At 62.9% G+C, this 22,473-nt stretch overlaps 1 protein-coding gene across 1 annotated transcript in view; it reads right to left on the bottom strand.

Annotated features, from left to right (window-relative positions):
* The window catches only part of PRR12 (proline rich 12), a gene marked incomplete at its 3' end in the record, with an annotated part of 36,270 nt that extends 24,679 nt beyond the window's left edge, over window positions 1-11,591 (bottom strand). Inside the window, exons 1-2 of the mRNA XM_088539276.1 lie at window positions 11,478-11,591; window positions 2,686-2,798 (exon numbers count right to left, since the gene is read on the bottom strand). Of these exons, the coding sequence (XP_088395402.1) occupies window positions 2,686-2,798; window positions 11,478-11,563 (199 nt within the window). The remainder of the gene's footprint in view (window positions 1-2,685; window positions 2,799-11,477) is intronic.
* Window positions 11,592-22,473: the final 10,882 nt, after the last annotated feature.

The following is a 22,473-nucleotide window of genomic DNA, read 5'->3' as shown; positions in this document are numbered from 1 at the left end:
TGGTGACCTGTTGAGGTGACATGCGGTGACCCGCGGTGACACGCGGTGACATGCGGAGGTGACACGCGGTGACACGTGGAGGTGACACATGGAGGTGACACGCGGAGGTGACCTGTGGCGGTGACCCGTGGTGACACGTGGTGACACACGGTGAGCCACAGTGACACGTGGTGACACGTGGAGGTGACACACAGTGGTGACACGCGGTGACCCGCGGTGACACGTGGTGACATGCGGAGGTGACACGCGGTGACACGTGGAGGTGACACGTGGAGGTGACACGCAGAGGTGACCTGTGGCGGTGACCCGTGGTGACACGTGGTGACACACGGTGAGCCGCAGTGACACGTGGTGACACGTGGAGGTGACACACAGTGGTGACACGCGGTGACCCGCGGCGACACGCGGAGGTGACACACGGAGGTGACACACAATGACCCGCGGTGACATGTGGTGGTGACCCGCGGAGGTGACCCGTGGTGACACACAGTGGTGACACACGGTGACCCGCGGAGGTGACACACGGTGACACGTGGAGGTGACACGCGGTGACACGTGGAGGTGACACACCGAGGGGACCCGCGGTGACACACGGTGACACATGGTGACCCGTGGAGGTGACACACGGTGACACGTGGAGGTGACACACCGAGGGGACCCGCGGTGACACACGGTGACACACAGTGGTGACACACGGTGACACACAGTGACACGCGGTGACCCGCGGTGACACGTGGTGACCCGCGGAGGTGACACACGGTGACACGTGGAGGTGACACATGGAGGTGACACATGGAGGTGACACGCGGAGGTGACCTGTGGTGATGACCCGCGGTGACACGTGGTGACACACGGTGAGCCGCAGTGACACGTGGTGACATGTGGAGGTGACACACAGTGGTGACACACGGTGACCCGCGGCGACACGCGGAGGTGACACACGGAGGTGACACACAATGACCCGCGGTGACATGTGGTGGTGACCCACGGAGGTGACCCGTGGTGACACACAGTGGTGACACACGGTGACCCGCGGAGGTGACACACGGTGACACGTGGAGGTGACACGCGGTGACACGTGGAGGTGACACGTGGAGGTGACACGCAGAGGTGACCTGTGGCGGTGACCCGTGGTGACACGTGGTGACACACGGTGAGCCGCAGTGACACGTGGTGACACGTGGAGGTGACACACAGTGGTGACACGCGGTGACCCGCGGCGACACGCGGAGGTGACACACGGAGGTGACACACAATGACCCGCGGTGACATGTGGTGGTGACCCGCGGAGGTGACCCGTGGTGACACACAGTGGTGACACACGGTGACCCGCGGAGGTGACACACGGTGACACGTGGAGGTGACACGCGGTGACACGTGGAGGTGACACACCGAGGGGACCCGCGGTGACACACGGTGACACATGGTGACCCGTGGAGGTGACACACGGTGACACGTGGAGGTGACACACCGAGGGGACCCGCGGTGACACACGGTGACACACAGTGGTGACACACGGTGACACACAGTGACACGCGGTGACCCGCGGTGACACGTGGTGACCCGCGGAGGTGACACACGGTGACACGTGGAGGTGACACATGGAGGTGACACATGGAGGTGACACGCGGAGGTGACCTGTGGTGATGACCCGCGGTGACACGTGGTGACACACGGTGAGCCGCAGTGACACGTGGTGACATGTGGAGGTGACACACAGTGGTGACACACGGTGACCCGCGGCGACACGCGGAGGTGACACACGGAGGTGACACACAATGACCCGCGGTGACATGTGGTGGTGACCCACGGAGGTGACCCGTGGTGACACACAGTGGTGACACACGGTGACCCGCGGAGGTGACACATGGTGACACGTGGAGGTGACACGCGGTGACACGTGGAGGTGACACACCGAGGGGACCCGCGGTGACACACGGTGACACACAGTGGTGACACATGGTGACACACGGTGACACGTGGTGACCCACGGTGACATGTGGCGGTGACACACGGTGACACGCGGTGACACATGGTGACACGTGGAGGTGACACACGATGACACACGATGACCCGCGGTGACCCGCAGTGACTCGTGGTGACACGCGGTGACACACGGTGACCCGCGGTGACACGTGGAGGTGACCCGCAGAGGTGACCCGCGGTGACACACAATGACCCGCGGTGACACACGGTGACACGAGGTGACCCGCGGTGACTCATGGTGACACGTGGAGGTGACACACGATGACACACGATGACCCGCGGTGACCCGCGGAGACTCGCGGTGACATGCGGTGACACACGGTGACACACAGTGGTGACACACGGTGACACGTGGTGACCCGCGGTGACCCGCGGTGACCCGCGGTGACTCGTGGTGACATGCGGTGACACACGGTGACACACAGTGGTGACACACGGTGACACACGGTGACACACGGTGACTCGCGGTGACACGCGGTGACACACAGTGGTGACACATGGTGACACACGGTGACACGCGGTGACTCGCGGTGACACACGGTGACACGCGGTGACACACAGTGGTGACACGCGGTGACCCGCGGCGACTCGCGGTGACACACGGTGACACGCGGTGACCCACGGTGACATGTGGCGGTGACACGCGGTGACCCGCGGTGACTCGCGGTGACACGCGGTGACGCGGTGACGCCGTCCTACCTGGCGGGTGGTGGTTGGCCGCATAGCCCTGCAGCGGGTGGGGGGCTCCGTACGGCTGCCGGTGCAGGAGGTCGGCGTCGGGGTGCGTGGCCCGCGCGCCCCCGTACACCAGGCTGGGGACAATGGGGACAATGAGGGGACATCAGGGACATGGGGACAATGAGGGACACGAGCGTGGCCCGCGCGCCCCCGTACACCAGGCTGGGGACAATGGGGACAATGGGGACAATGAGGGGACATCAGGGACACCAGGGACACGAGCGTGGCCCGCGCGCCCCCGTACACCAGGCTGGGGACAATGGGGACAATGAGGGGACATTGGGGACATGGGGACAATGGGGACAATGAGGGACACGAGCGTGGCCCGCGCGCCCCCGTACACCAGGCTGGGGACAACAGGGGACAATGGGGACATTAGGGGACATTAGGGGACACCAGGGACACGAGCGTGGAGCCCCCGTACACCAGGCTGGGGACAATGGGGACAATGGGGACAATGAGGGGACATCAGGGACACCAGGGACACGAGCGTGGCCCGCGCGCCCCCGTACACCAGGCTGGGGACAATGGGGACAATGAGGGGACATCAGGGACATGGGGACAATGAGGGACACGAGCGTGGCCCGCGCGCCCCCGTACACCAGGCTGGGGACAATGGGGACAATGGGGACAATGAGGGGACATCAGGGACACCAGGGACACGAGCGTGGCCCGCGCGCCCCCGTACACCAGGCTGGGGACAAGGGGACAATGAGGGGACATTAGGGACATGGGGACAACGAGGGACACGAGCGTGGCCCGCGCGCCCCCGTACACCAGGCTGGGGACAATGGGGACAATGGGGACAATGAGGGGACATCAGGGACACCAGGGACACGAGCGTGGCCCGCGCGCCCCCATACACCAGGCTGGGGACAAGGGGACAATGGGGACATTAGGGACACCAGGGACAATGAGGGGACATCAGGGACACCAGGGACACGAGCGTGGCCCGCGCGCCCCCGTACACCAGGCTGGGGACAAGGGGACAATGGGGACAATGAGGGGACATTAGGGACATGGGGACACGAGCGTGGCCCGCGCGCCCCCGTACACCAGGCTGGGGACAATGGGGACAATGAGGGGACATCAGGGACACCAGGGACACGAGCGTGGCCCGCGTGCCCCCGTACACCAGGCTGGGGACAATGGGGACAATGGGGACAATGAGGGGACATCAGGGACACCAGGGACACGAGCGTGGCCCGCGCGCCCCCGTACACCAGGCTGGGGACAATGGGGACAATGAGGGGACATCAGGGACATGGGGACAATGAGGGACACGAGCGTGGCCCGTGCGCCCCCGTACACCAGGCTGGGGACAATGGGGACAATGAGGGGACATCAGGGACATGGGGACAATGAGGGACACGAGCGTGGCCCGCGCGCCCCCGTACACCAGGCTGGGGACAATGGGGACAATGGGGACAATGAGGGGACATCAGGGACACCAGGGACACGAGCGTGGCCCGCGCGCCCCCGTACACCAAGCTGGGGACAAGGGGACAATGGGGACAATGAGGGGACATTAGGGACACCAGGGACACGAGCGTGGCCCGCGTGCCCCCGTACACCAGGCTGGGGACAATGGGGACAATGGGGACAATGAGGGGACATCAGGGACACCAGGGACACGAGCGTGGCCCGCGCGCCCCCGTACACCAGGCTGGGGACAAGGGGGACAATGAGGGGACATTAGGGACATGGGGACAATGAGGGACACGAGCGTGGCCCGCGCGCCCCCGTACACCAGGCTGGGGACAAGGGGACAATGGGGACAATGAGGGGACATCAGGGACATTAGGGACACGAGCGTGGCCCGTGCGCCCCCGTACACCAGGCTGGGGACAATGGGGACAATGGGGACATTAGGGACATGGGGACACGAGCGTGGCCCGCGCGCCCCCGTACACCAGGCTGGGGACAAGGGGACAATGAGGGGACATCAGGGACATGGGGACAATGAGGGGACACCAGGGACACCAGGGACACGAGCGTGGCCCGCCCGCCCCCGTACACCAGGCTGGGGACAATGGGGACAATGGGGACAATGAGGGGACATCAGGGACATGGGGACAATGAGGGACACGAGCGTGGCCCGCGCGCCCCCGTACACCAGGCTGGGGACAATGGGGACAACGAGGGACAATGCGGGACCACGTGCACGGAGCGAGCACGGAGCTGGCACGAGGGTTTGCACGAGGGTTTGCACGGGGGTTGCACAAGGGTTTGCACGGGGGTTTGCACGGGGAGTTGCACGGGTGGTTGCACTGGGGTTTGCACTGGGGTTTGCACGGGGATTTGCACGAGGGGTTGCACGGGGGGTTGCACTGGGGTTTGCACTGGGGTTTGCACAAGGGTTTGCACGAGGGTTTGCACAGGGGTTTGCACGGGGGGTTGCACGGGGGGTTGCACGAGGGCGCCGGGTTTGCACGGGGCGCACGGGGGTCACCCAGGGCTGTTGCACGAGGGCTGCACAGGACCCTTGCACGAGGGTCGCTCAGGGCCTTGCACGGGGGTCACACCGCCCTTGCACGAGGGCCGCACAGGGGTCCCTTGCATGAAGGTCACACACGGCCCTTGCACAAGGGCCACATGGGGCCCTGGCACGAGGGTCACTTGGGGCCCTTGCACGAGGATCGCACAGGACCTTTGCACAAGGGGCACACAGGACCCTTGCACGAGGGTCACACAAGGCCCTTGCATGAGGGCCACATGGGACCTTTGCACGAGGGTCACGTGGGGCCCTTGCACGAGGGTCGCACGGGGCCCTTGCACGAGCGTCACACAAGGTCCTTGCACGAGGGCTGCGCACGAGCAGCGTCGCACGGCCCCTGTGTCTCCCTTGCACGAGGGTCACACAAGGCCCTTGCACAAAGTTCACACGGGACCCTTGCACGAGGGTCACAGGGGACCCTTGCACGAGGGCTGTGCAAAAGGGCGCCGTGCACAAGCTGCACACGCAGAGCTTGCACAAGGGGCACGCGGGACTCTTGCACGAGGGCTGCACAGGGCCTTTGCACAAAGATTGCACAGGACCCTTGCACGAGGGTCACACTGGGCCCTTGCACAAGGGTCACATGGGTCCCTCGCACGAGGACTGTGCACAAGAAGCGGTGCATGACCCCTGTGCCACCCTTGCACGAGGGCTGCATAGGGTTCTTGCACAAGGGTTGCACAGGGCCTTTGCACGAGGGTCCCATGGGGCCATTGCACGAGGGTTGCACGGGGCCCTTGCACGAGGGTCTCATGGGCCTTTGCACGATGGTTGCATGGGGTCCTTGCACGAGGGTCTCATGGGCCCTTGCACGAGGGTCCCATGGGGCCATTGCACAAGGGTTGCACGGGGCCTTGCACGAGGGTCTCATGGGCCCTTGCACGAGGGTCACAGGGGCCTTGCACGAAGATTGCACAGGACCCTTGCACGAGGGTCACCGGGGGCCCTTGCACGAGGGGCACACGAGGCCCTTGCACGAGGGCTGTGCACGAGGGCGTTGTGCACAAGCTCCGCACGCAAAGCTTGCACAAGGGTGACACGGGGCCCTTGCACTACGGTTGCATGGGGCCGTTGCACAAGTGTTGCACGGGGCCTTTGCACGAGGGTCCCATGGGGGCCTTGCACGAGGATTGCACGGGGCCCTTGCACAAGGGTCTCATGGGCCTTTGCACAATGGTTGCACGGGGCCATTGCACAAGGGTCACACAGGGCCTTGCATGAGGATTGCACGGGGCCCTTGTACAAGGGTCATATGGGGCACTTGCACGACGGTTGCATGGGGCCCTTGCACGAGGGCTGTGCACAAGCAGCGGTGCATGGCCCCATGTCGCCCTTGCACGAGGACTGCACGATCCCTTGCACGAGGGTCACACGGGGCCCTTGCACGAGGGCTGTGCACAAGCAGCGGTGCATGGCCCCGTGTCGCCCTTGCACGAGGACTGCACGATCCCTTGCACGAGGGTTGCACAGGACCCTTGCACGAGGGCTGTGCACGAGCAGCCGTGCACGGCCCCCACGTCAGCCTTGCACGAGGCCCTTGCACGAGGACTGCATAGGGCCCTTGCACGAGGGTTGTGCACAAGGGCGCCGTGCACAAGCTGCACACGCAGAGCTTGCACAAGGGGCACACTGGGCCCTTGCACGAGGACTGTGCACAAGCAACGGTGCATGCACCCCATGGCACCCTTGCACGAGGGCTGCATAGGGCCCTTGCACGAGGGTTGCACAGGGCCTTTGCACGAGGGTCCCATGGGGGCCTTGCACGAGGGTTGCACGGGGCCCTTGCACGAGGGTCTCGTGGGCCTTTGCACGATGGTTGCATGGGGCCGTTGCACAAGGGTCGCACGGGGCCTTGCACGAGCATTGCACGGGGCCCTTGCACGAGGGTCATACGGGGCACTTGCACGATGGTTGCACGGGGGCGTTGCACAAGGGCTGTGCACAAGCAGCGGTGCATGGCCCCGTGTCGCCCTTGCACGAGGACTGCACGATCCCTTGCACGAGGGGCGCACAGGGCCCTTGCACGAGGGCTGTGCACGAGCAGCGGTGCATGCACCCCATGGCACCCTTGCACGAGGGCTGCATAGGGCCTTTGCACAAGGGTCCCATGGGGGCCTTGCACGAGGGTTGCACGGGGCCCTTGCACGAGGGTTGCACAGGGCCCTTGCACGAGGGTTGCACGGGGCCCTTGCACAAGGGTCGTACGGGGCCCTTGCACGAGGGCTGTGCACAAGCAGCCATGCACGGCCCCATGTCACCCTTGCACGAGGACTGCACGGGGCCCTTGCACAAGGGTCACACGGGGCCCTTGCACGAGGATGCCACATGCAAGGAGCACACGCAGCCATTGCACACGGGTGCCGCACACAAGATCCATGCACGGGGCCGTTGCACAAGGACTCTGCACAAGCAGCAGCGCACGGCCCCCGCGTCGCCCTTGCACGAGGACTGCACAAGGCCCTTGCACGAGGGTTGCACGGGGCCCTTGCACGAGGGCTGTGCACAAGCAGCAGTGCACGGCCCCCGCGCCGCCCTTGCACGAAGTCTTTGCACAAGGGTCGAACGGGGCCCTTGCATGAGGTTTGCACGGGGCCTTTGCACAAGGGTTGCATGAGGCCCTTGCACGAGGGCTGTGCACAAGCAGCCATGCACGGCCCCGCATCATCCTTGCACGAGGCCCTTGCACGAGGACTGCACAGGGCCCTTGCACGAGGGTCACACGGGGCCCTTGCACGAGGATGCCACGTGCAAGGAGCACACACAGCCATTGCACACGGGTGCCGCACACAAGATCCATGCACGGGGCCCTTGCACGAGGGCTGTGCACAAGCAGCAGCGCACGGCCCCCGCGTCGCCCTTGCACGAGGACTGCACAGGGCCCTTGCACGAGGGTTGCACGGGGCCTTTGCACGAGGGTTGCATGAGGCCCTTGCACGAGGGTTGCACGGGGCCCTTGCACGAGGGTTGCACAGGGCCCTTGCACGAGGGTTGCACGAGGCCCTTGCACAAGGGTCGCACGGGGCCCTTGCACCTTCCTCCGGTTGCACCGGAGCCTCCCCCTCTTGCACGGAGCCTCAACCGGTTGCACCGGAGCCTCTCCCGGTTGCACCGGGCTCCGTTGCATCTCCCCCGGTTGCACGGAGCCTCAACCGGTTGCACCGGGCTCCGTTGCATCTCCCCTCCATTGCACCGGACCCTCCTCCCGGTTGCACCGGACCCTCATCCTGGTTGCACCGGAGCCTCCCCGGTTGCACAGACCCTCCTCCCGGTTGCACCGGGCCCCGCTGCATCTCCCGTCTGTTGCATGGAGCCTCCCCGGTTGCACCAGACCTTCCTCCCCATTGCACCGGGCTCCATTGCATCTCCCCCGCTTGCACGGAGCCTCAACCGGTTGCACCGGAGCCTTTCCTGGTTGCACCGGACCGTCCTCCCGGTTGCACCAGGCTCTATTGCATCCCCCCGCTATTGCACCAGACCCTTCTCCCAGTTGCACCGGAGCCTCCCCGGTTGCACCGGGCTCCGCTGCATCTCCCCCCTGTTGCACGGAGCCTCCTCCCGGTTGCACCGGGCTCTGTTGCATCTCCCCCTTGTTGCACAGAATCTCCCGGTTGCACCAGACCCTCCTCCCGGTTGCACCGGGCTCCGCTGCATCTCCCCCCCGTTACACCGGACCCTCAACTGGTTGCATGGACCTTCCTCCCGGTTGCACCGGGCCCGTTGCACCTTCCTCCCAATTGCACCGGAGCCTCCCCAGTTGCACCGGACCTTCCTCCCGGTTGCACCCGGCCCTGCTGCATCTCCCCTGGTTGCACCGGACCTTCCTCCCCATTGCACCGGGCCCGTTGCACCTTCCTCCCGCTTGCACGGAGCCTCAACCGGTTGCACCGGGCTCTGCTGCATCTCCCCCGTTTGCACCAGACCCTCCTCCCGGTTGCACGGGGCTCCGCTGCATCTCCCCCGTTTGCACCGGACCTTCCTCCCGGTTGCACCGGAGCCTCCCTGGTTGCACCGGACCTTCCTCCCGATTGCACAGACCCTCCTCCCGGTTGCACCGGGCTCCGCTGCATCTCCCCCCCATTGCACCGGACCTTCCTCCCGGTTGCACCGGAGCCTTCCCTGGTTGCACCGGGCTCCGCTGCATCTTCCCCGTTTGCACCGGACCCTCAACCGGTTGCACCGGGGCCTCCCCCTCTCGCACGGACCCTCCTCCCGGTTGCACCGGGCTCCATCGCATCTCCCCCGGTTGCACAGAGCCTCAACTGGTCGCACCGGAGCCTCTCCCGGTTGCACCGGACCTTCCTCCCGGTTGCACCAGACCCTCCTCCCGGTTGCAACGGGCTCCATTGCATCTCCCTCCCATTGCACCGGAGCCTCTCCCGGTTGCACCGGGCTCTGCTGCATCTTCCCCGTTTGCACCGGACCCTCAACCGGTTGCACCAGACCCTCCTCCCGGTTGCACCGGGCTCCATTGCACCTCCCCTGGTTGCACCGGAGCCTCAACCGGTTGCACCGGGCTCCGCTGCATCTCCCCCACATTGCACTGGACCCTCCTCCTGGTTGCACGGAGTCTCCCCGGTTGCACCGGGCCCGTTGCACCTTCCTCCCAATTGCACCGGAGCCTTCCCTGGTTGCACCGGGCTCTGCTGCATCTCCCCCGGTTGCACCGGACCCTCAACCGGTTGCATGGACCCTCCTCCCGGTTGCACCGGGCTCCATTGCATCTCCCTCCCATTGCACCGGACCCTCCTCCCGGTTGCACGGGGCCCATTGCACCTTCCTCCCATTGCACCGGACCCTCCTCCCGGTTGCACCCGGCTCTGCTGCATCTCCCCTGGTTGCACCGGAGCCTCAACCGGTTGCACGGAGCCTCCTCCTGGTCGCACCGGGCTCCGCTGCATCTCCTGTCCGTTGCATGCAGACTCCCTGGTTGCATGGACCCTCCTCCCGGTTGCACCGGGCCCGTTGCATCTCCCTCCCATTGCACCGGAGCCTTCCCTGGTTGCACCGGACCTTCCTCCCGGTTGCACGGAGCCTCCCCGGTTGCACCGGGCTCCATTGCACCTTCCCCCTCTTGCACGGACCCTCCTCCCGGTTGCACTGGACCCTCCTCCCGGTTGCACCGGGCCCGTTGCATCTCCCTCCCATTGCACCGGAGCCTTCCCTGGTTGCACCAGACCTTCCTCCCGGTTGCACGGAGCCTCCCCGGTTGCACCGGGCCCGTTGCACCTTCCTCCCAATTGCACCGGACCCTCCTCCCGGTTGCACCGGGCTCCATTGCATCTCCCTCCCATTGCACCGGAGCCTCTCCCGGTTGCACCGGACCTTCCTCCCGGTTGCACCGGACCCTCCTCCCGGTTGCACCGGACCCCCCTCCCGGTTGCACCGGGCTCCGCTGCATCCCCTCCCCGTTGCACCGACCCTCCTCCCGGTTGCACCGGAGCCTCCCCCCCCTTGCACGGCCCCTCCTCCCGGTTGCACCGGGCCCGCTGCATCTCCCTCCCGTTGCACAGAATCTCCCCGGTTGCACCGGACCTTCCTCCCGGTCGCACCCGGCTCTGCTGCATCTCCCCTGGTTGCACCGGACCCTCCTCCCGGTTGCACCGGGCTCCACTGCATCTCCCCCACATTGCACCGGACCTTCCTCCCGGTTGCACGGAGCGTCCTCCCGGTTGCACCGGGCTCCATTGCATCTCCCTCCCGTTGCACCGGAGGCTCTCCCGGTTGCACCGGGCTCCATTGCACCTTCCCCCATTGCACGGACCCTCCTCCCGGTTGCACCGGACCCCCCTCCCCGTTGCACCGAGCTCCATTGCACCTTCCCCCATTGCACGGACCCTCCTCCCGGTTGCACCGGACCCCCCTCCCCGTTGCACCGGGCTCCATTGCACCTTCCCCCATTGCACGGACCCTCCCCGGTTGCACGGACCCTCCTCCCGGTTGCACCGGACCCCCCTCCCCGTTGCACCGGGCTCCATTGCACCTTCCCCCATTGCACGGACCCCCCTCCCGGTTGCACCGGAGCCTTCCCCCCGTTGCACGGAGCCTCTCCCTGGTTGCATGGACCCCCCTCCCGGTTGCACCGGGCTCTGTTGCATCTCCCCCCGGTTGCACAGACCCTCCTCCCGGTTGCACCGGGCTCCATTGCACCTTCCCCCATTGCACCGGACCCCCCTCCCCGTTGCCCGGACCCCCCTCCCGCTCGCCCCGGCCCCTCCTCCCGGTGCCCGGTGCCCCCCCCCCCCGCCGCCGCGCGCACCTGGCCTTGGCCGAGCGCTCGTAGCTCCAGCCGGGCCCGGCGCCGAGCGGGTCCCCGAAGCCGGTGCCCGGGTAGTTCCTGTCCATGGGCGGCGGCGGCGGCGGCCGCGGCGGCGGCGGCGGCGGGGGGGGGGACCGGGAGGGGGGAGGGTCCCGGGGGGGGCGGCCCCGCCCCCGGGGCCGGCGGCGGCGGCGGCGGCGGGAGGGGGCGGCGGGAGCGGTCACGGAGCCGCCATGTTCGCGGGGCCGCCGCTTCCTCCCACAATGCCCCGCGCGGCGGCGGCGGCGGCGGCGGGGAGGGCGGGGCGGGGCGGGGGGAGCGGACGGGGCCGAACGGGGCTGAACGGGGCTAAAGGGGGCCGAATGTGACCGGACGGGACTAAACGGGACCGAATGGGACTAAACGGGACCGAACGGGACTAAATGGGGCCGAACGGGGCCGAATGGGACTAAATGGGGCCGAATGGGACCGAATGGGACTAAATGGGGCCGAACGGGACCGGACGGGACTAAACGGGACCGAATGGGACTAAATGGGACCGGACGGGACCGAACGGGACTAAACGGGACCGAATGGGACTAAATGGGGCCGAACGGGACCGAATGGGACTAAATGGGGCCGAATGGGACCGGACGGGACTAAACGGGACCGAATGGGACTAAAGGGGGCCGAATGGGACCGGACGGGACTAAACGGGGCCGGGACACAACGGGAGCGAACGGGACCGAATGGGACTAAATGAGGCCGAACGGGACCGGACGGGGCCGGGACACAACGGGGCTGAATGGGACTAAATGGGACCGGACGGGAGCGAACGGGATCGAACGGGACCAAATGGGACTAAGTGGGGCCGAATGGGACCGGACGGGATCGAACGGGGCCGAACGGGATCGAACGGGGCTGAATGGGGCCGAACGGGGCTGAAAGGGGCCGAATGGGACCAGACGGGACCGGACGGGACCAAACGGGACTGAATGGGACCGAACGGGACCGGGACCCGAACGGGGCCGAATGGGACTAAATGGGGCCGAACGGGGCTGAACGGGACTAAATGGGGCCGAACGGGACCGGACGGGACTAAACGGCGCCGAACGGGACCGGGACCCAAACGGGACCGAATGGGACTAAATGGGGCCCGAACGGGACCGGACGGGACCGAACGGGGCCGGGACACAACGGGGCCGAATGGGAGCGAACGGGACTAAATGGGGCCGAATGGGACCGGACGGGACCGAACGGGGCCGGGACACAACGGGGCCGAACGGGAGCGAACGGGACCGAATGGGACTAAATGGGGCCGAACGGGACCGGACGGGGCCGGGACACAACGGGGCCGAACGGGGCTGAATGGGACTAAATGGGACCGGACGGGAGCGAACGGGATCGAACGGGACCGAATGGGACTAAATGGGGCCGAATGGGACTAAATGGGACCGAACGGGGCCGAATGGGACTAAATGGGGCCGAATGGGACCGGACGGGAGCAAACGGGGCCGGGACACAACGGGGCCGAACGGGAGCGAACGGGACTGAATGGGACTAAATGGGGCCGAATGGGACCGGACAGGACTAAACGGCACCGAACGGGACCGGGACCCGAACGGGACCGAATGGGACTAAATGGGACCGAACGGGGCCGAATGGGACTAAATGGGACCGGACGGGAGCGAACGGGACTAAACGGGGCCGAACGGGACCGGACGGGGCCGGGACACAACAGGGCCGAACGGGGCTGAATGGGACTAAATGGGGCCGAATGGGACCAGACGGGACCGGACGGGATTAAACGGGACCGAACGGGACCGGGACCCGAACGGGGCCGAATGGGACTAAATGGGGCCGAACGGGACTAAACGGGAGCGAACGGGACCGAACGGGGCCGGGACACAACGGGGCCGAACGGGGCTGAATGGGACTAAACGGGACCGGACGGGAGCGAACGGGTTCGAACGGGGCCGGGACACAGCGGGGCTTAACGGGGCCGAATGGGACCGGGACGCAACGTGGCCGAACGGGACCGAACAGGACCGAATGGGACTAAATGGGACCGGACGGGAGCGAATGGGACCGAACGGGACCGAGACACAACGGGGCCGAATGGGACCGAACAGGGCTGAATGGGGCCGAACGGGACCGAACAGGGCCGAACGGGACCGAACGGGGCCGAATGCGACCAAACGGGGCTGAATGGGGCTGAATGGGACTGAATGGGACTGAATGGGGCCGAACGGGGCCGAATGCGACCGAACGGGACTGAATGAGACCGCAACATAACGGGACAGAATGGGACTAAATGGGGCGGAATGGGTCTGAACGGAACCGGGACCGAACAGGACTGAATGGGACTAAATGGGACCGGACGGGAGCGAATGGGACCGAACGGGACCGAGACACAACGGGGCCGAATGGGACCGAACAGGGCTGAATGGGACCAAATGGGGCCGAACGGGACCGAACAGGGCCGAACGGGACCGAACGGGGCCGAATGCAACCAAACGGGACTGAATGGGACTGAATGGGGCCGAACGGGACCGAACGGGGCCGAATGCGACTGAACGGGGCTGAATGGGGCTGAACGGGACTGAATGGGGCCGAACGGGGCCGAACGGGGCCGAACGGGACTGAATGAGACCGCGACATAACGGGACAGAATGGGACTAAATGGGGCGGAATGGGTCTGAACGGAACCGGGACCGAACAGGACTGAATGGGACCAAACAGGGCCGAACGGGACTAAACGGGGCTGAATGAGACCGCGACATAACGGGACGGAACGGGACTAAATGGGACCGAACGGGACCGAATGGGACTAAATGGGGCCGAACGGGACCGGACGGGAACTAACGGGACCGGGACACAACGGGGCCGAATGGGACCGAATGGGGCCGAATGGGACCGGGACATAACGGGGCTGAACGGGACCGAATGGGACCAAATGGGACTGAATGGGACTGAACGGGACCGGGACACAACGGGACTAAATGGGGCTGAATGGGACTGAAGGGGGCCGAACGGAACTGAATGGGACCGGGACATAACGGGACCGAACGGGGCCGAACGGGACCGGGACACAACGGGACTGAATGGGGCTGAATGGGACCGAATGGGGCCGAACGGGACTGAACGGGGCTGAATGAGACCGCGACATAACGGGGCAGAACGGAACCGGGACCGAACGGGGCCGGGATACAACGGGGCTGAACGGGACTGAATGGGGCTGAATGAGGTTGAATGGGACCGAATGGGACCGGGACCGAATGGGACTGAACGGGACCGAATGGGGCCGAATGGGACCGGGACATAACGGGGCTGAACGGGACCGAATGGGGCCAAATGGGACTGAATGGGACCGAACGGGGCCGGGACACAACGGGACCTAACAGGACCGAATGGGACTGAACGGGGCCAAACGGGACTGAATGGGGCTGAACGGGACTAAATGGGGCCGAACGGGGCCGAATGGGACTAAATGGGGCCGAACGGGACCGGACGGGACTAAACGGCACCGAACGGCACCGGGACCCGAACGGGACCGAATGGGACTAAATGGGGCCGAATAGGACCGGACGGGACTAAACGGCACCGAATGGGACTAAATGGGACCGAACGGGGCCGAATGGGACTAAATGGGGCCGAATGGGATCGGACGGGAGCAAACGGGGCCGGGACACAACGGGGCCGAACGGGGCTGAATGGGACTAAATGGGACCGGACGGGAGCAAACGGGACTAAACGGGACCGAATGGGACTAAATGGGGCCGAACGGGACCGAATGGGACTAAATGGGGCCGAATGGGACCGGACGGGACTAAACGGGACCGAATGGGACTAAATGGGACCGAACGGGGCCGAATGGGACTAAATGGGACCGGACGGGAGCGAATGGGACTAAATGGGGCCGAATGGGACCGGACGGGAGCAAACGGGACTAAACGGGGCCGAACGGGACGGGACGGGAGCGAACGGGACCGAATGGGACTAAATGGGGCCGAACGGGACTAAACGGGACCGAATGGGACTAAATGGGACCGAACGGGGCCGAATGGGACTAAAGGGGGCCAAATGGGACCAGACGGGAGCGAACGGGACTAAACGGGGCCGAACGGGACCGGACAGGAGCGAACGGGACCGAATGGGACTAAATGAGGCCGAACGGGACCGGACGGGACTAAACGGGACCGAATGGGACTAAATGGGACCGAACGGGGCCGAATGGGACTAAATGGGGCCGAATGGGACCGGACGGGAGCGAACGGGACTAAACGGGGCCGAACGGGACCGGACAGGAGCGAACGGGACCGAATGGGACTAAATGAGGCCGAACGGGACCGGACGGGGCCGGGACACAACGGGGCCGAACGGGGCTGAATGGGACTAAATGGGACCGGACGGGAGCGAACGGGATCGAACGGGACCGAATGGGACTAAATGGGGCCGAACGGGACCGGACGGGAGTGAACGGGACCGAACGGGGCCGGGACACAACGGGACCTAATGGGACCGAATGGGACTGAACGGGGCCAAACGGGACTGAATGGGGCTGAACGGGACTGAATGGGGCCGAACGGGACCGGGACCCAAACGGGGCTGGGACCAAATGGGACTGAATGGGATGGAACAGGACTGAACGGGACCGAATGGGGCCGAACGGGACCGGGACCCAAACGGGGCTGGGACCAAATGGGACTGAATGGGATGGAACAGGACTGAACGGGACCGAATGGGGCCGAACGGGACCAAATGGGACTGAACGGGACTGGGACCTGAGTGGGACCAAACGGGACTGAATGGGGCCGAATGGGACTGGGTCCAGGACCCGAACGGGACCGAATGGGGCCAGGACACAGCAGGGCTGAACGGGACTGAATCGGGCCAGAGGGGACCAAACCAGGCCAGGACACAACAGGACCCAATGGAACCGGGCAGGACCCGAATGGGACTTTAACGGAAGAGGAACCCAAACAGGACCAGGACCGAATGGGACCCAAACAGGACCAGGACCCAATGGGATCCAAACAGGACCAGGACCCAATGGGACCCAACAGAACCAGGACCCAACAGGACCCAAACAGGACCAGGACCCAATGGGATCCAACGGGACCCAACAGAACCGGGACCCAACAGAACCCAAACAGGACCAGGACCCCATGGGATCCAAACGGGACCAGGACCCAATGGGACCCAAGGAGACCCAACAGAACTGGGACCCAATGGGACCGAAACACGACCAGGATCCAATGGGACCCAAAGAGACCCAAGCAGAAGTGGGACCCAATGGGACCCAATGGGACCAGGACCCAACGGGACCCAAACAGGACCAGGGCCCAGTGGGACCCAATGGGACGCAAACGGGACCAGGACCCAGTGGAACCCAAGGGGACCCAATGGGACCAGGACCCAATGGGACCCAAACAGGACCAGGACCCAATGGGACCCAAGGAGACCCAACAGAACCGGGACCCAATGGGACCCAAAGAGACCCAAACAGAAGTGGGACTCAATGGGACCAGGACCCAATGGGACCCAATGAGACTCAAACAGGACCAGGGCCCAGTGGGACCCAATAGGACCCAAACGAGACCCAACAGAACCGGGACCCAACAGGACCCAAACGGGACCAGGACCCAATGGGACCCAATGAGACCCAACAGAACCGGGACCCAATGGGACCCAAAGAGACCCAAACAGAAGTGGGACTCAATGGGACCAGGACCCAATGGGACCCAATGAGACTCAAACAGGACCAGGACCCAGTGGGACCCAATAGGACCCAAACGAGACCCAACAGAACCGGGACCCAACAGGACCCAAACAGGACCAGGACCCAGTGGGACCCAATGAGACCCAACAGAACCGGGACCCAATGGGACCCAATGGGACCAGGACCCAACAGGACCCAAACAGGACCAGGGCCCAATGGGACCCAACGGGACTCAAAGGGGACCAGGACCCAGTGGGACCCAAGGGGACCCAAATGGAAGAGGGACCCAACGGGACCCAAACAGGACCAGGACCCAATGGGACCCAAGGGGACCCAAATGGAAGAGGGACCCAATGGGACCCAAACAGGACCAGGACCCAATGGGACCCAACAGGACCCAAACAGGACCAGGACCCAGTGGGACCCAAGGGGACCCAAATGGAAGAGGGACCCAACGGGACCCAAACAGGACCAGGACCCAATGGGACCCAAGGGGACCCAAATGGAAGAGGGACCCAATGGGACCCAAACAGGACCAGGACCCAATGGGACCCAACAGGACCCAAACAGGACCAGGACCCAGTGGGACCCAAGGGGACCCAAATGGAAGAGGGACCCAACGGGACCCAAACAGGACCAGGACCCAATGGGACCCAACAGAACCGGCACCCAACTCAATGGGACCCAACGGGATCCAACAGAACCGGAACCCAATGGGACCCAACAGAACCGGGACCCAATGGGACCCAAATGGGACCAGAACCCAATGGGACCCAATGGGACCCAACAGAACCGGGACCCAATGAGACCCCAACGGGACCAGGACCCAATGGGACCCAACAGAACCGGCACCCAACCCAATGGGACCCAATGGGATCCAACAGAACCGGGACCCAATGGGACCAAACAGAAGCGGGACCCAATGGGACCCAAATGGGACCAGGACCCAATGGGACCCAATGGGACCAAACAGAACCTTGACCCAACGAGACCCAAACGGGACCAGGACCCAATGGGACCCAGCAGAACCAGGACCCAAACAGGACCAGGACCCAATGGGATCCAAACGGGACCAAGATCCAATGGGACACAAAGAGACCCAAGCAGAAGTGGGACCCAATGGGACCAGGACCCAACGGGACCCAAACAGGACCAGGACCCAATGGGACCCAACGGGACTCAAATGGGACCAGGACCCAGTGGGACCCAAGGGGACCCAATGGGACCCAACAGGACCAGGACCCAATGGGACCCAACAGGACCCAAACAGGACCAGGACCCAATGGAACCCAAGGAGACCCAACAGAACCGGGACCCAATGGGACCCAAAGAGACCCAAACAGAAGTGGGACCCAATGGGACCCAATGAGACTCAAACAGGACCAGGACCCAATGGGACCCAACAGGACCCAAACGGGACCAGGACCCAGTGGGACCCAATGGGCCTCAACAGAACCGGGACCCAACGGGACCCAATGGGACTGGGACCCAACGGGACCAGGTTCCACCCCCCTCCGGTACCGCCGCCCCGCACACGCGTGTGCGATGCACAGGCTGGGGGGGCTCCCTTGCACATGCGTGTGTGCGCGCCTGTGTGTGTGTGTGTGTGTGCACACGCGTGTGCAAGGCTCACACGCATGCACGGATATCACACACGACTTGCACACGCGTGTGCAATTGTTATATGTCCATAGTGCACTTCTATGTATATTTACACGTTACACGCGTGTGCGTGTTTTATATATGGGTCTCTGTCTTGTGTGCGCTCTGGTCTCACACGCGTGTGCAGGGCTCACACATGGGTCTATAGGTCTCATATACGTGCACACGGCTCACACGCGTGTGCGGATCTCACATACATGTACACATTTTGTATATGTGTATGAGTATCATATAAATTACATGTGTTTGCAAATTATATGTGTGTTTCACACGCGTGTAGTGGTTTCATGCACACGTCTATGGGTCTCACACGCGTGTTTGGGACTCACACGCCTGTGCGGGTCGCTCTTATCTGGCTCCCACACGTGTGTCCCTGTGCACACATGTGTCCCCTTGCACACGCGTGACCCCCTTGCACACACGTGTCCCCTTTGCACACACGTGTCCCCTTGCACACGCGTGACCCTTTTGCACATGTGTGACCCCCTTGCACACGTGTGTCCCCTTGCACATGCGTGACCCCCGTGCACACGTGTGTCCCCCTTGTACATGAGTGTCCCCCTTGCACATGCATGACCCCTTGCACATGCATCTCCCTGTGCACACGCGCGTACCCCTTACACACGCGTTAACTCCTTACACACGTGACCCCCTTGCACACGCATGATCCCGTGTACACACGTGCCCCCTTGCACACCGGTGTCCCCGTGCACACGCGTGAACCTCTTGCACACGTGTGAACCCTTGCACACGCGTGTCCCCCTTGCACATGCATGTCCCCTTGCACACGTGCGTCCCTGTGCACATGTGTCCCCTTGCACGCGTATGACCCCCTTGCACACGTGTGTCCCCCTTGCACACGCGTGACCCCTTGCACACGCGTGACCCCTTGCACACGTGTGACCCCCTTGCACATGCATGATCCCCTTGCACACACGTGACCCCCTTGCACATGCATGATCCCGTGTACACACGTGCCCCCTTGCACACCAGTGTCCCCGTGCACACGTGTGAACCTCTTGCACACGCGTGACCCCTTGCACACGTGTGACCCCTTGCACACGTGTGACCCCCTTGCACATGCATGATCCCCTTGCACACGTGTCCCCCTTGCACATGCGTGACCCCTTGCACACGTGTGTCCCCTTGCACACGCGTGACCCCATGCACACGTGTGTCCCCCTTGCACATGAGTGACCCCGTGCACATGTGTGACCCCCGTACACACACGTGATCCCCTTGCACACGTGTGTCCCCTTGCACACGCGTGATCACCTTGCACACACGTGACCCCCTTGCACACACGTGTCCCCTTGCACACACGTGTCCCCTTTGCACACACGTGTCCCCTTGCACACACGTGTCCCCTTGCACACGTGTGTACCCTTGCACACGCATGACCACGTTGCACACGTATGACCCCCCTTGCACACGTGTGTCCCCCTTGCACATGCGTGACCCCTTGCACACGCGTGACCCCGTGCACATGTGTGACCCCTGTGCACACGCGTGTCCCCTTGCACACGCATGTACCCCTTGCACATGCATGATCCCGTGTACACATGCGACCCCTTGCACACCGGTGTCCCCGTGCACACGCGTGAACCTCTTGCACACGCATGATCCCATGCACACGTGTGTCCCTGTGCACACATGTGTCCCCTTGCACACGTATGACCCCCTGCACACGTGTGTCCCCTTGCACACGCGTGACCCCATGCACACGTGTGTCCCCCTTGCACACACGTGACCCCTTTGCACAACCGTGACCCCTTTGCACACACGTGTCCCCTTGCACACACATGACCCCTTTGCACATGTGTGACCCCCCTTGCACACGCGTGTCCCTGTGCACGGTTGAGGTGACCTGGAGGGACAGGGGGCGACTGGGGGTAACTGAGAGTAACTGGGGGCAATTGGGGGCAATTTGGAGTAACTGGGAGATAATTGGGGTAATTGGGAGTAACTGGGGGCAATTGGGGGTAATTTGGAGTAACTGGGAGATAATTGGGGTAACTGGGAGTAACTGGGGGCAATTGGGGGCAATTTGGAGTAACTGGGAGATAATTGGGGTAATTGGGAGTAACTGGGGGGCAATTGGGGGCAATTTGGAGTAACTGGGAGATAATTGGGGGTAACTGGGGGTAATTAAGAGAAACTGGAAGATAATTAGGGGTAACTGGGAGTAACTGGGAGTAAGGAGGGGAAAATAAGGCACCAATGGGGGGTAATTTGGATTAACTAGAAGGTAATTAGGGCAACTGAGAGTAACGAGGAGTTAATTGGGGGTAACTGGGAGTAACTGAGAGTTAATTGGGGGTAACTGAAAGTTAATTGGGGGTAACTAGGAGCAATTGGGGGTAAGTAGAAGTAAATGGGGGCCAATTGGGGGTAATTGGGAGTAACTGGGAGGTAATTGGGGGTAACCAGCACTAACTGGGTAGTAATTAGGGGTACTTAGAAGTAACTGGGAGTTAATTGGAGGTAACTGGGAGTAACTAGGGGCAATTGGGGGTACTTTGGAGTAACTAGGAGGTAATTGGGGTAACTGGGAAGTAATTGGGGGTACTTAGAAGTAACAGAGATGCAATTGCAGGTAACTGGGGGGTAATTAGAGGTAACTGAGAGTAATTGGTAGTTAATTTCGGGTACTTGAAAATGACTGGGAAGTGATTGGGGTACCTAGAAATAACTGGGATGTAATTAGCAGTAACTGGGAGGTAACTGGGGATAACTGGGAGTAATGGGGAGTGAATTGGGGGTAACTGGGAGTAACTGGGGGCAATTGGGGGTAATTTGGAGTAATTGGGAGGTAATGGGGTAATTGAGAATGACTGGGAGTTAATTAAGGATAGATGGGAGTAACTGGAGATAATTGGGAGTATTGGGAGTACTTAAAAGCACCCCCAATTGGGGGTACTTAAGAGCAACTAAGACGTAATTAGAAGTAACAAAGAAGTAATTGGTGGTAACTGAGAGTGACTGGGAGATAATTTGGGGTAACCAGGAGCAATTAGCAATAGCTGACAATTAATTAGCAGTAACGCAGAGTAACTGCAAGTAGCTGTAAAGTAATTGGGGGAACTTAGGAGTAAGTGGGAGCTGGTTGGGGGTAACTGGAAGTTGATTGGAGTAACTGGGAGTAAGTGGGGATTAATTAGAGGTAACTGGGAAGTAACTGGGGGAACTTAGGAGTAACTGGGATACGATTGGGGTAACTGGGAGGTAATTGGGGTAACTGAGAGTAATTGGGAAGTAATTGGGGGTAACTTGGAGTAACTGGGAGTTAATTAGGGGTAACTGGGGAGTAATTGGTGGTACTTAGGAGTAAGTGGGAGGTAATTGGGGGTAACTGGGACGTAATTGGGGGTAACTGGGAGGTAATTGGGGTAACGGAGAAACTGGAAAATAATTGGGGGAACTTAGGGGTAACTGGGATACAACTGGGGTAACTGGGAGGTAATTGGGGTAACTGAGAGTAATTGGGAAGTAATTGGGGGTAACTTGGAGTAACTGGGAGTTAATTAGTGGTAACTGGCAGTAACTGGGGAGTAATTTGGGGTACTTAGGAGTAAGTGGGAGGTAATTGGGGGTAACTGGGAGTTAATTAGGGGTGACAAGGGGTATCTGGGA

This window comes from Tinamus guttatus, unplaced genomic scaffold (assembly GCF_059628265.1).
Source record: "Tinamus guttatus ecotype Peru unplaced genomic scaffold, ASM5962826v1 Tinamus_guttatus_pri_ptg001557l, whole genome shotgun sequence".
Lineage (NCBI taxonomy): Eukaryota > Metazoa > Chordata > Aves > Tinamiformes > Tinamidae > Tinamus > Tinamus guttatus.
Note: the sequence above shows the minus strand (reverse complement) of the source record. Positions and strands in the feature narration are given on the sequence as shown.